The 12,213-nt window shown below is 43.9% G+C and overlaps 1 protein-coding gene across 1 annotated transcript in view; it reads right to left on the minus strand.

Moving 5' to 3' along the window:
* Positions 1-11,786, minus strand: part of tbc1d17 (TBC1 domain family, member 17) — a 21,417-nt gene extending 9,631 nt beyond the window's left edge. The window contains exons 1-8 of the mRNA XM_063189327.1: positions 11,587-11,786; positions 10,715-10,810; positions 10,359-10,436; positions 9,915-10,032; positions 8,931-9,117; positions 4,016-4,124; positions 3,598-3,762; positions 1,712-1,837 (exon numbers count right to left, since the gene is read on the minus strand). Coding sequence (XP_063045397.1) covers positions 1,712-1,837; positions 3,598-3,762; positions 4,016-4,124; positions 8,931-9,117; positions 9,915-10,032; positions 10,359-10,436; positions 10,715-10,810; positions 11,587-11,613 — 906 coding nt within the window. The 5' untranslated portion in view covers positions 11,614-11,786. The remainder of the gene's footprint in view (positions 1-1,711; positions 1,838-3,597; positions 3,763-4,015; positions 4,125-8,930; positions 9,118-9,914; positions 10,033-10,358; positions 10,437-10,714; positions 10,811-11,586) is intronic.
* Positions 11,787-12,213: the final 427 nt, after the last annotated feature.

Here is a 12,213-nt window from a genome sequence, read left to right on the forward strand (position 1 = left end):
TGTACTGTTTGTGTGTTTTTTGTTGTAGGCCTATGTGTTTTTATGTCACCCTGCTGTGCTGTAAGACAAATTGCCTTTTTAAGGACATTAAAGCTTTCAAGTCAAGTCAAGTCGAAGTCATCTTTTCCCCATGCTTCCAAATATTTCCTTTGGCATTGCACAGAAAAAAAGGGAAATATAGAAAGCTACCACATTGATTACAAATGTGGCAGAACTATTCTCTATTCACAATTTTTGCAAAGCATCTGCAACTTGCAACAGTCAGATCAATCAGGAAATGGAAGTAGGTCAGTTACAGATCAAGAGGAGCCATCCTTCTGCCTGCAGTGCACAGCAGAACACAATTAGCCCTTTTTATACGCTGACGTCAGAAAAGTTCTCTTTAGAAGCATAGGAGCACAAGAGCAGCCAATGACGACTGTTTTGAGGCTTTTATACAGAGGAAAGTCTTGTCTATGTCTGCGTCACTCTTGATCATTCAGAACGCAGCTTAATCTAGTTTGATGGGATAGGCATGTTCAGTGTTCTACGTGTTTGACGTCTCCTGAAAAGGCACCCATGCTGTCCATACTTCTCCGAGTTATTTTACACACAGTTCCTGGCCGGCTGGCACGATGTGAGGTTGGATGTATTGATCAAGGGGATTTTCCATCCCCAGCCAAAAGGGCTAGCAGATGTACTGTAAATCTCCCTAGCCTAGTCAAACACACACTTATGATAGCAAGGTGGTCTTCTCTACCAGCCAAACTGAAATTTCACCAGCATTTGGCTGCTTGGAAGGTGTTCATTTAGAGCAGTGATTCTCAAAGTGTGGTCCGGGGACCACTAGTGGTCCGCGACACAGCTCAGGTGGTCCGCAAGGGGATTTCTACTTTTCCAAAACAAGCTAGGAGTAGGCTATATTTGTATATTTTCAAAGGCATGCATAGCTGTCATATTTTCACCACAACAAGACAGGCATGTAATGTGAATTAATGTCAATTACCGGTAAGTAATCTGCATCGAAATCAGCAGTGTCAAATTAGCACCCGTCAACTGTCAATTCAGTTGACAGGTGGTCCCTGAACATTTTTGGGGAGGCAAAGTGGTCCTTGGCCTGAAAAAGTTTGAGGAACACTGCTTTAGAGACCTGGGTACAAGACCTTGGTGCCAACTCCCTAACCATAAGACTGCAGCAGTTTGGATGAATCAGTCAGGAAGTGAAACCCAAGAGATTGGAAGAGAAGGGCCTTAGCTACTGCTCCAGCACGACGCCACACAGCTCAATACACTGAAGGTGTTTAAGGCTTACAGACAGGGCCGGATTAAAATGGCCTTGGGCCCCTAGGTTACAGATTGCTGTGGGCCCTCCCAGAAGGGAAATTTTACTAAAAATGTACATAGACAGTGTCCTAATTACCAGCTAGAAATTCAGGGTAACATGTCTACCAACTGTACTCAACATGTTGGATTATTTTTTCAATATTGCATCTTGTCACAAATCTGCTATTTTTCACTTTTGGGCAATCAGGGGCCCCCTGGCAGGTGGGCCCCCCCAGGCTGCAGCCATACCTAGCCTGTACGTTAATCCAACCCTGCTTACAGATGTCAGCTCTTAATATTAAAAAGAAAAAAATCCTAGAGTGAGAGTAGTGTCACTTTTTTGTTCTGCCCCTGGGGAAGTACACAACAGCAAGTCCAGTTCGAAGTTTACAGAATGCTGTTGTCATACCCCTCTGAAGACCAGCTGCTTAACCCGATTGGGATCTGTGACGCGACCCTCTGAGTCCAGGAACTGCTCCCAGTTGTCCAGCGGGGGGCCCCTCATGACGTCTGGCCTGGGGCCCAGCTCAGCACCCTGAGGAGGAGGAGGAGAGGTATACACATAAATACAATATAAAACAGGGTTCGTGATTGCATGATAGATAGATAGATAGATAGATAGATAGATAGATAGATAGATAGATAGATAGATAGATAGATAGATAGATAGATAGATAGATAGATAGATAGATAGATTGATTTGACATTTTCAGTTCTTATATGAAAATAAATGCATGGAACAAAACCGCACCACATATTTAAATAAAAAACACTGTGTCAGGATACAATAAAGCTTAGAGCTTCTTTCCATTGTGGTCCTGATATTAAAATGGCAGCAGATGTTCAAATGGTTAGAGTGCCGCTGTGATAACACTAATGCCGCGTCCAGACCAAGAGCGAACTACGCTGCCTGGTAGCGTGGGTAGCAGAAGAAGTTTCGCCTTGAATTTGCTGTATTCGCTCCAGACGCAGCATTGACATGTTTGATTTAGCTAATCACATAACGGCTCTGGCTTGACAGGCTGGGACATTCGTTGATATGAACATTCCAATTGGTTTTCTCCGAACCGTGTCATAGCGAATTCGCCTACGATTAGATTTTGTTTAATCGTTAAAATTCGCTCTGGTCGCTCAGGAAGCTTCGCCCCTGGCGAATTTGCTTTGGTAGCGCTGGTCACGTGCCCTCCATAGAGAAATAATGACTTCCGTCGCTCCATTTGCTCCGTTCGCTCTTGGTCTGTACACGGCATAAGACATTAAAACATTACATACAAGCAATCAGATCAGCACAGCGCACAGGTGCACTGAAATACTACAATAGCCTCTGGTTAGAAATGTGTCATGTGCGCATGCATGGTGCATCAATCTTCTGATTTTTCATCATTTCTTTCTTCATTTCCTTTTGGGGGGCTTATACAGTACGTCTTTTTGAGATCATAAGCCAAGATGAGGTGTGAAGATTCTTGAGATTGGACAGTGAAGATAATGATAGGAACTTAGAGGGTGATGGTGGAGTATTGGGATATGACTTTGGGCCGAAACAAACCTGGGTACCTCAGCGTAACTGTATGGTGCCTTAGGCATTTGAGCACCGGCCAAGGCCAGTGTTTTGATTTCTTCACCATCACAAACCCGCCGTTTGTCATGGAGGTGGACAGAGAAAGATGGGTGTTGACAAGTGTCTCTGCTCAGTGTGCCTTCTGCTCTTTCTGTGCTTGCATAACTAAATATAAGTATATATTTTTGCTATTGCGCAAACTCTTGCCTTCCTCTTTTTTTTGGTAGCCTGGGCACGGGGCCGTAACGGACTTAACTGAAAAGAAAGCCGAGTGGGAGGGAAGAGCAGAAAGGGAGAGTGAAATACTCCCCTCCTCCAGCCATGATTATGAAGTCATCACATTTTAGTCAAGGGAGGCAGTGATGACTACGTAGATCACAAGACTGGCACATGGTTTTTTCCTGGGGAACGTTAGTAGTATGGTTTTTTTTACATTTTTTACATGACAGTGTGAGGGGAGACAGGAAATGAGCAGGAGAGAGATATGGAATAGGGCTGGGAAATAACCCCGTCCAGACTCAAACCGGGGTCCCTATGGACATGCAAGCCCAAGTTTGGGGGGCTTTGCTCACTGCGCTACAGCGCCCCCCTTTTCCTGGGGAACGTTAATAAGAAACAAGAAAGTAATACCTTCTCCCTACAAACACAAATACGCACGCACGCACACACACCCACAAACACACACACACACACAGATTCCATTTCTTCTACCCCTCCTTCCCTGATCCCCTACGTACTGGGGTGATGAGCTCGAACCCTGGCTCGTCGTCTGCGGCGTGGTGGGAGTTGGGGTCGTGGGGGGCCCTCATGCCAGAATCTGGGTGTCGCAGCGCGCCCCTGAAAAAGTTGGTCACCTTGGAGAACCCCCCCAGTGTGGTGGCGTAGGGGTCTTGCATGAACCTCTGCAGAAGGGGTGGGGGTGGAACAGAACAGGCAGAGATATTACACGTCACTAAATGATAATAATGTATAAAATGATGAATTACTATATGCAATTATCGGTATGTAACATTCATGGCAGAAAGCAATGCATATGCTATCTCCTTCAGCCCTCAAGTGTTTTACTGTCTTTTACAAAAGAATGAAAAGACACGCACGCACACACACACACACGCACGCACGCACTACATCACTCAACAAATTGTGTGGACATACCGCTACAACATCGTGAGGGTTTTCATCGAACATCTGTTCATCTCCGGCTTGTGAGTCGGGGGTGGAGTCTTTGGGGTAGGACAGGTAGAGTCTGCCATCCACAGGGGACCTGCGCAGCACACCACAACACAGGAGATTTCACTTGTAGATTTACATACATATACTAGCAGCACCTTATGAAGATACAGCATCCCACATACAGGAGATTTACGGATCTACCGTACATACACAGACAGGGCTCTAAATTAACACCAGCCAACCGGCCAAACGCTGGTAAATTTTCAGTTTGACTGGTGGAAAAGCCACTTTGACCCATTAGTGAGTGTGTGTTTGGCTAGTAAGATCAGCATCCACTAGCCATTTCTGGCTGGTGATGAAAGACGCACCTTAGCGCACAAATGAAGATATAGCATCGCACACACAGGAGATTTCATTTGCAGATCTACATACACAGACTAGCCGCACCTTTGCGTATAAATTAAGATACAGAATCCTACATACATACTGTAGATTTACAGATTCATATACACAGACTAGCCGCACCTTAGAGCAGTGGTTCTTAACCTGGGGTGCGGGCACCCCCTGGGGGTGCGCCAGAGAATTCAGGGGGTGCGCAGAATTTTGTTTGTGTTGAGGTTGTGACCAAAATTCTGCTTGCAAACATAATTAGGCCAAATCAAGACCAAATTAAAACATGATTTGTTCCCCATGTAAGGTCATGAAAGTATATATTAATGTCTAAAGCTAGAATCATTGTAATTAATCACTCAGATCATTTTTTAGTGCGTATGCACGCGTAGACGCTTGGGTTGGGAGTGCACGGCTTGTCTTGGGCACTGGTTAGGGGTGCTTCAAGAAAAAAAGGTTAAGAACCACTGCCTTAGCGCACAAGTGAAGATACAGAATCCTACATACATACTGTAGATTTACAGATTCATATACACAGACTAGCCGCACCTTAACCAATGAGGAAAACAGTTAACAGCATTCCAAGCAAGAACCGTATGTAAAGCACAATCATGTGTATGCTTCAGCAATTCAGGAATCAATATTCGAAAGAAAGCCCATTGGGAAACTCCAACTCCCATTGTCATTGTGACACAGCACTCCACAGCACACAAGTGAACACTGCACACTGCACACAACGAAATTGCATTTATGCCTCACCCGTGCAAGGGGGCAGCCCTCAGTGGCGCCCCATGGGGAGCAGTGCGGTGGGACGGTACCATGCTCAGGGTACCTCAGTCATGGAGGAGGATGGGGGAGAGCACTGGTTGATTACTCCCCCCACCAACCTGGCGGGTCGGGAGTCGAACCGGCAACCTCTGGGATGCAAGTCTGACGCCCTAACTGCTCACCCATGACTGCCCATTCAAGGACATATCCAAGTGCCTACAATTATTTGCACACAAAACCAAAACTTGAACTCCATCACTATTTTTTAGAGATGCACCGGATCCTGATTTTTAGGATCCTGCCGGATACCGGATCCACCGGATCCCGATTATCCTGCCGGATCCGGAAGCCGATCCGGATCCGGTGCATATCTACTATTTTTTATGACTTTTTTCACTTACAATTACCAATTTATATAATGTATTGCAGTAATACAAATATTCTGCTAGATTTGTGTTCAATATCTCTTAAAAAACAAAATATTTCTGATATTGAATCATTGAATGTTTATTATGAAGGTTTTCATTCATGTTAAGAAGGTTCTGATTCATGTGGTGTATGACCGTGATATCATGATACCATGCCATCATCACCTGAACTCATTGACAACTGGACCATTTTAGTGCTTACAGAGATCTTACGTTTCCTCTAAGGTTGAAGTTCAGCAGCAGGACACATGCCTCCAGAGTGACACTTCACGAGGATCCATGACCCATTAACAAGGGTGAAAGTAGTTTTCATGCCTTACCCGTGCTATTCTGTGCAAGTCTACCTAACAACCGCCCTTCCAATGCCAACATCAGAAGGAGCACGAAGAAAATAAACATTTGTGCTACAGATCGATATCACTGCATGAATATTTCAGGTAACTTTGAGCTAGTCTCTTCATAGGACACTTGTCTCAAATGGCATAGTGTGGTTGTATGTTTTGTACTTTAATAGAATTTTCAAATGTGGGTTCTTGGCCAGTATTAAACCTATTCTCTGACCAGCACTGCGCACCGGCAGTAAATGCCTACTTTCACCACTGCCCATTAACCACACTCCTCACCATGTGACATCATTCTCACACCTTTAGCTCATGTGACCCTCTTCACATGATAATGACTGTGCCTAATGAGTCACTGTTCTATCTCTGACCTCACCCGATCAGGTCTGCAAGTTAAAAATAGAAAGGGGCTTTCCGTTATGACTCAGCTCTCCCTGAGATCCACAAGGACTCACTCAGCGAGTCCAGGACCTCAGAGAACCCTGCCGGGGTCAGTTCCTGTACCCAACCGACTGTCGTGTCCATGCTGAGAATCTGTGATTGGCTACCGCCATCTACAGTGTCAAGGGAACTCCATTTATTCCCAACCTAAAGCCTCTAAAGGTCTGCTAACCGCAGTACCTTCTCTAATCCAGGGATTAAAGCAAAAAAAAAAGTCATCTGACTGAACTTTTTTTACCGGTTAGGCACCCGATCGAGTATCACTCCGTAACCCAACGAAAACCAATGTAGCCAGGCTCTGCCCTCATAACGAAACATACACTGGTTTTATTCAAGGAACAGTGCCAGAGCCAACACTAGGCATAGGCAGACAGGGCAGTCGCCTAGAGCAGAATAGGCCTATGTCTTGAGGGCGCCAGTAAAACCAAAAAGTGCCACAAAATCAGAACTTCAACCAACATAAAACTTTACACTTCACATTAACAATGAATATTCATTATACACTCAGTAGGCTTATATACACACTCAGTATGAATGTACCTGTAGGTACTAGATCAGATGTGCTCAATCAGATGTAGGCCTACAATGCTATGTTTACAGATGCCAATTTCTAAATACAAGAAAAAGGAAAGAGGGAAAGGGGCAGGCCTAGGCCACCAGATTGACTAGAAATGGCCGAGAATGGAGGGATAATGGATACTATATCAGACTGCAAACATTGAACTGCAATTTGGTTCATGTTTTGGTTATTTCCTCTTATATCTACCCATTATTTATGAATTGTTCACAACATTATGCAGAATGGATTCACAATGAGTGTTGCTTCAAAATGGTCTAGCTGATATCATAGAATTATTGAGTTGGAATTGCAATGCGTTGATACAGTGATCCCATTATGGGTTTTTTTTTAGTAGTAGGCTATATTTTTCTTTCCCATCAGAATGGGCAAACACTGTTCTGGTGAAAGCACTGGTGCGCATTGCTTGCAGTATTTCTGACATTTAAAAAAATAATGCACTGGTCATAGCAATCAGAGGGAGAAAACTAGTTGTTGGTTATTTTGTATGTTTTTCACTATTCATCCTGTAGTCTACCTCTTGTGTTCTACCGTTTTGAAAACCTATGGCTAGCTACCGGTACTTTTTTGCTTCTCGATGTGCGGTGCCAGGCACACGCTTACCATTGATTTAAAAAACGTCCCCGATTCCTACACGCACTCGTGTTCTCTCCTACAAGTGGACACGACACAGTCACAGACATACGTCTATCGTTTAACAAAAGTAACACACTTTCCCAAGCTTGTCGCGCAACTTTCCACTCGAATCAAGACAAACGACCCACCCATCAGTCCTGAGTGCGCAGTGCGCAAATAACTGAACTGAAACGAAGCGTATAGTCCGAGAAGATGGGCACAGACGTTTAGCCACTCAAAAACAAGCACACACGCAACTGTTGCTGCACACTACTCCAGTTAGCAAAAATAGCATCACACAGTAGCCTACAACAAGCCTTGAAAGTGAAAGAAACACCGAAACGGCATTTATTGACCATGAGTCCACCCATCAGAACACTGTTTCCCAGAGCAAGACGTGGCATAAAATATTGACTCTGCCAGGGATATCCTCCGTGACCCCTGTAAAATGCAACCCATTTTTAACTTATTTCTTAAATATATATCGGCAACAACAAAGTTAATATGCTATGATTACAAATGAGACTGTACATTATCCGTTGTCAGAAAGACAACTAGAGCTAGTTCTACACGTAGCCAGTCAAACGCGCTAAACTTTGAGGATGAAAGGCGCATGGTATTACGCATGGCATATCCTAGCTAGCTGCCAATGATAGCCGTCCCATTAGAGCTATGAATAATGTTAGTAAAAGTCACAATGCTTAAAAGGCAACCCCTTCATGAAAAGGACATCATGCGCAATCGAAGTAAACTATTCATTTTTTTCTAACTATCCGCCACGGCAGGTGCAATGATAATGGAAACATACGTGTCCTACCTTCTTCAAGCTATGCATTCCATGCATATGCATTATTAGCCCATATTGGAATATCAGTCCAACTCATTTAATGATTGTCATTTCATGGCACTTTAAACATAGTATTACACTTATTTTCTTTTCTGCCATCAGCAACAATGTTGGCTATTTGTTTTTTTAATCTCTCGCGCTGCGCCGCAACCGAATTGCTGACCGCTCGTGTACTTTTTTTTTTTTTTTGGAACACGGAAGAAAAGGGGATGGCTCAAAACTACTGAATGAATCTGTTGTATGACACCACCGGTGATGGCGCGTGTATAACTAAATCCGTACACCAAACACACCTCTCCTTCCCTTCTCATGACCAGGAGTGCTCTCGATTTGAGTTCAGTTGGAAAGTAAAAATTGTAAATTAATTGACATGAATTATAAAGACGGAAATCCGTCCAAACGAAAATCCAGTTGACGGAAATCCGTCATAGCGACGGAAAACTTTAATCCCTGCTAATCTCTTTGGGGTGGTGGGTGGGTGGGTACTCACGGTACGAGGCTGATGTGGTGGCGCAGGGCTCTGAGCAGCTCCTGGGTGCCCCCTCTGTGGAAGTGTAGCGCGGGCAGCGGGTGCCCCCCCCTGCTGGTGACCACCAGGAAATTGCGACCCAGCGCAAAGCGGGCCCGGCGCAGCGAGTACAGCTCGGACAGGGGCAGCGAGAAGGCACCCCAGTGACCTGTTTAACACAACACAACACAACACACATCCAAGTTATCAAACGTAGAGTCCCTGTGCACAACCACTGTCCAGGTGCTGGTGATGTGCAGTAAGAGTAATCCAGGTAAAGGGAGGATGAATCACTGCACACTGGTCTTCTTTGCTCCTTTAATTGGACACTTCCAAGGTATGCTTTGTTGACGAGGTAGTTTTACATACACAAGAGATATGTACAAGTTCAAGGACACGTACATGTACTCCAGTAGATGTTAGCTCTCTACACACACCCAACATAGTATAACAACATGCAGTAGCATACACAGTATATACAAAGCACTGTCATACAAAGACTGTGACTTAGCGTTCAGTAGTAGTACAAAGCACTCTCATACCATGACGGTGACTGTGCAGGATAGGTTACATAACAGATCAGTGCTATGTCAGAAGACATCGCACGTACTTATTTATATACAAGCATTTTGTTCAGTTCACTGCATGCTAAAAATAAACTTCATGTGATGTTGACATCAAATGCTTTCAGTGAAGACCATGAACTGTATAATATACCTAAAGACACTAAGGTTACACATAGCCAATAACCAATTTCAAATTTCAGATCATTCCTTTCTGAGAATGACCACTCTTTACACATCTGTAGGCTAAAGTGACACAATGGCTATTTGTTCTCGGCAAGTCAGCAATGCCTTTACTTCCCCTCTGTAGCCCTGGGAAGCACAGTGGCCGTTCTATCAGTGGATAAAAATATCATTGCAACAACAAGCAATGCCTTTGTTGTTGTCAGAGCAATAGGCCTACCTGTCTCTCGCACTGGGACACGGTCGCGCTCCTGCTCTCTCTTCACCGTGCTTATCACCGCCCAGTCAGGCTCGTATCCGGGGTCGAAGTTTGCCACCTCGTCGCCTCCGTTTTCATCCTGGCAAATTAACCCAGACAGACGTAATGCGGATGACTATGGTAACTGGTGCTGAAAAACTGCCAATGAAGAGACGAAAGGTCCCCTTACTGGAAAAATGTAAAACCTTCCAATCCATTTTGAGAAATAAGACAAAAAAGTAAGGTGTTTAATGTCCAAATCCTCTATCAAATGGCAATATGTATTTTATGTTCAGGTTTTTTTTTTTTTAAAACAAAGTTATCTGTATACATTTACATAGCCAAAATGTAATAGAACGGGAGAGTATTGCATATGACTGCTGCAACTGTGCATGATGGGTTGATGTGCGATGTCCTGCCTCTGACCTTTTTGGAGTACATGACGGCAGGGGTACTCTTCCCCTGGTCTTCCAGTGGACTCCATTCCAGGGCAGTCACTCCATCCTAAAACAATGTCAGTTTAGAGAAAACAGGTTTAGCAGGCGCTTTGAGGAAAAATGTGGTAGCTGCTGTGTGTGAGTGTATGCTTTTGGGTGTGTGTGTGAGCGCGTGCGCGTCTGCGTGTGTGTGTGTGTGTGTGTGTGTGTGTGTGTGTGTGTGTGTGTGTGTGTGTGTGTGTGTACATGTGTTTATGCTTGGGTGTGTATGTGTGTTTATTTTTATGGTTTTTTTGCTGCTGTTTGTAAGCTGTAGATGCTTGCTGTTTTTGCCATGACTCCTACCCTTTCCACGATGCGTATGAACCCTGGAATCGTAGTATCCTGGTTATTCCTCTTGGTGTTGGTGTGAAGATACACCCCTTCTTTCTCAAATATTAGCTGAAAGGAATACAAAAGCATTTGCAATCAGCATCATTTATGCAAACATGGGCATTAAAGATGACATCGGCCTTGCTTGAAAGGACAAGGATGCTCGAATCCACTATTTCAAATGAATCAACAATGAACTGAAAATCACTTGGACATTTCAAACAAGCCCATGCGGCGTACATGTCAGTTTAGACCAGCAAAAATCTCGATGGCAACATACCCCCGCCTCTCAAAACGAGACCAGTTGATTACTAAATCGATATTTTCACCACTGGAGGCTAAATAAAATGCTGCCTCCACGGAGGAAGTCAGACTTTAGGTTGTTATATAACTGGCCTGTTATTGTAGTAAACAACCGACTTTGGAGGTTATTTATTTATTTCGAAAAGGCGCTTGTCAGTGAAACTGGTTGAACCAGTGACGTTTGCAAACTTGCTATGATAGCTCAGATCCAGTCGTTTGACCAGCTGTAGGCGAATACTAAGTGTTTGCGCTGGTGTGCCAACAAAAAGATAATAACTATCAGAATTTTGGCTCGGGTCTTTGTTTTGCACTACAGTGATGTCATTCAGAATCAGCGATAGTCTGTTTCTTCTGAGATAAGGTAAACACACAATGCTAGCTAGCTAGCTTGCAAGCTAACGTCAATTGACAAGCTGCAATGCTATCTCACCAGTGTAACATTACACCTATACGTTTATTTCTTTATAATAACTTTTTAAACGAGGTCATTTTCTGAAACAACAATGGATTTGTCGACTTTCGGAAACTATTAGATAGCTTACCTTGTGACTCCCTTGCGTGGACTCCATTCTTCCGTCGAATCACTTTTTCTTCCCAAAACAACCCGACGTCAAACACCACTTCCGTCTTACAGCATGACTCCGCCTTGTGTGACGTGATGACCCAAGGTAACCAATCATGTTGGACAAGCAGCGCATTTCCTGCCATACCCCCAAATCACGTGTGGTAAAGAGTGGCCCATGCTTCACCGAGAAATTGGAACAATTTAATTTTTGAAGCGTGTTTGAATAACCCTACAGATTTTTATTTCAGTGGGAGTAGACCTACAGCATGTTTCTGTCAGTTTGTGCTGTCAGTCAAAAAGCAGGCTTTGACAAGGCCCCATACACTTGAAGAATTGAACACAATTCTTACATCTCCCATGTTCTTCTACCGTCTGAGCATGTGTTTTTCTTCATTTATTTTGTAGTGATGTAGCCATATTAATGTTCCACTATTTTGACCCAAAAACATGCTTTCTGCTGCTTTGCTTAGTTAATGTTTATGTGTTGAGGCACGGAAGTGGTCATTCCAAATTCCCAAATTCTCTTCAAAGATGAACAATAATACTAGTTCTAGCTACATGTCAAAAAAGATGTAGAGCACCAGCTTTCATGGGACGTGGACGA

The sequence above is a fragment of the Engraulis encrasicolus genome, chromosome 2, assembly GCF_034702125.1.
Source record: "Engraulis encrasicolus isolate BLACKSEA-1 chromosome 2, IST_EnEncr_1.0, whole genome shotgun sequence".
NCBI lineage: Eukaryota > Metazoa > Chordata > Actinopteri > Clupeiformes > Engraulidae > Engraulis > Engraulis encrasicolus.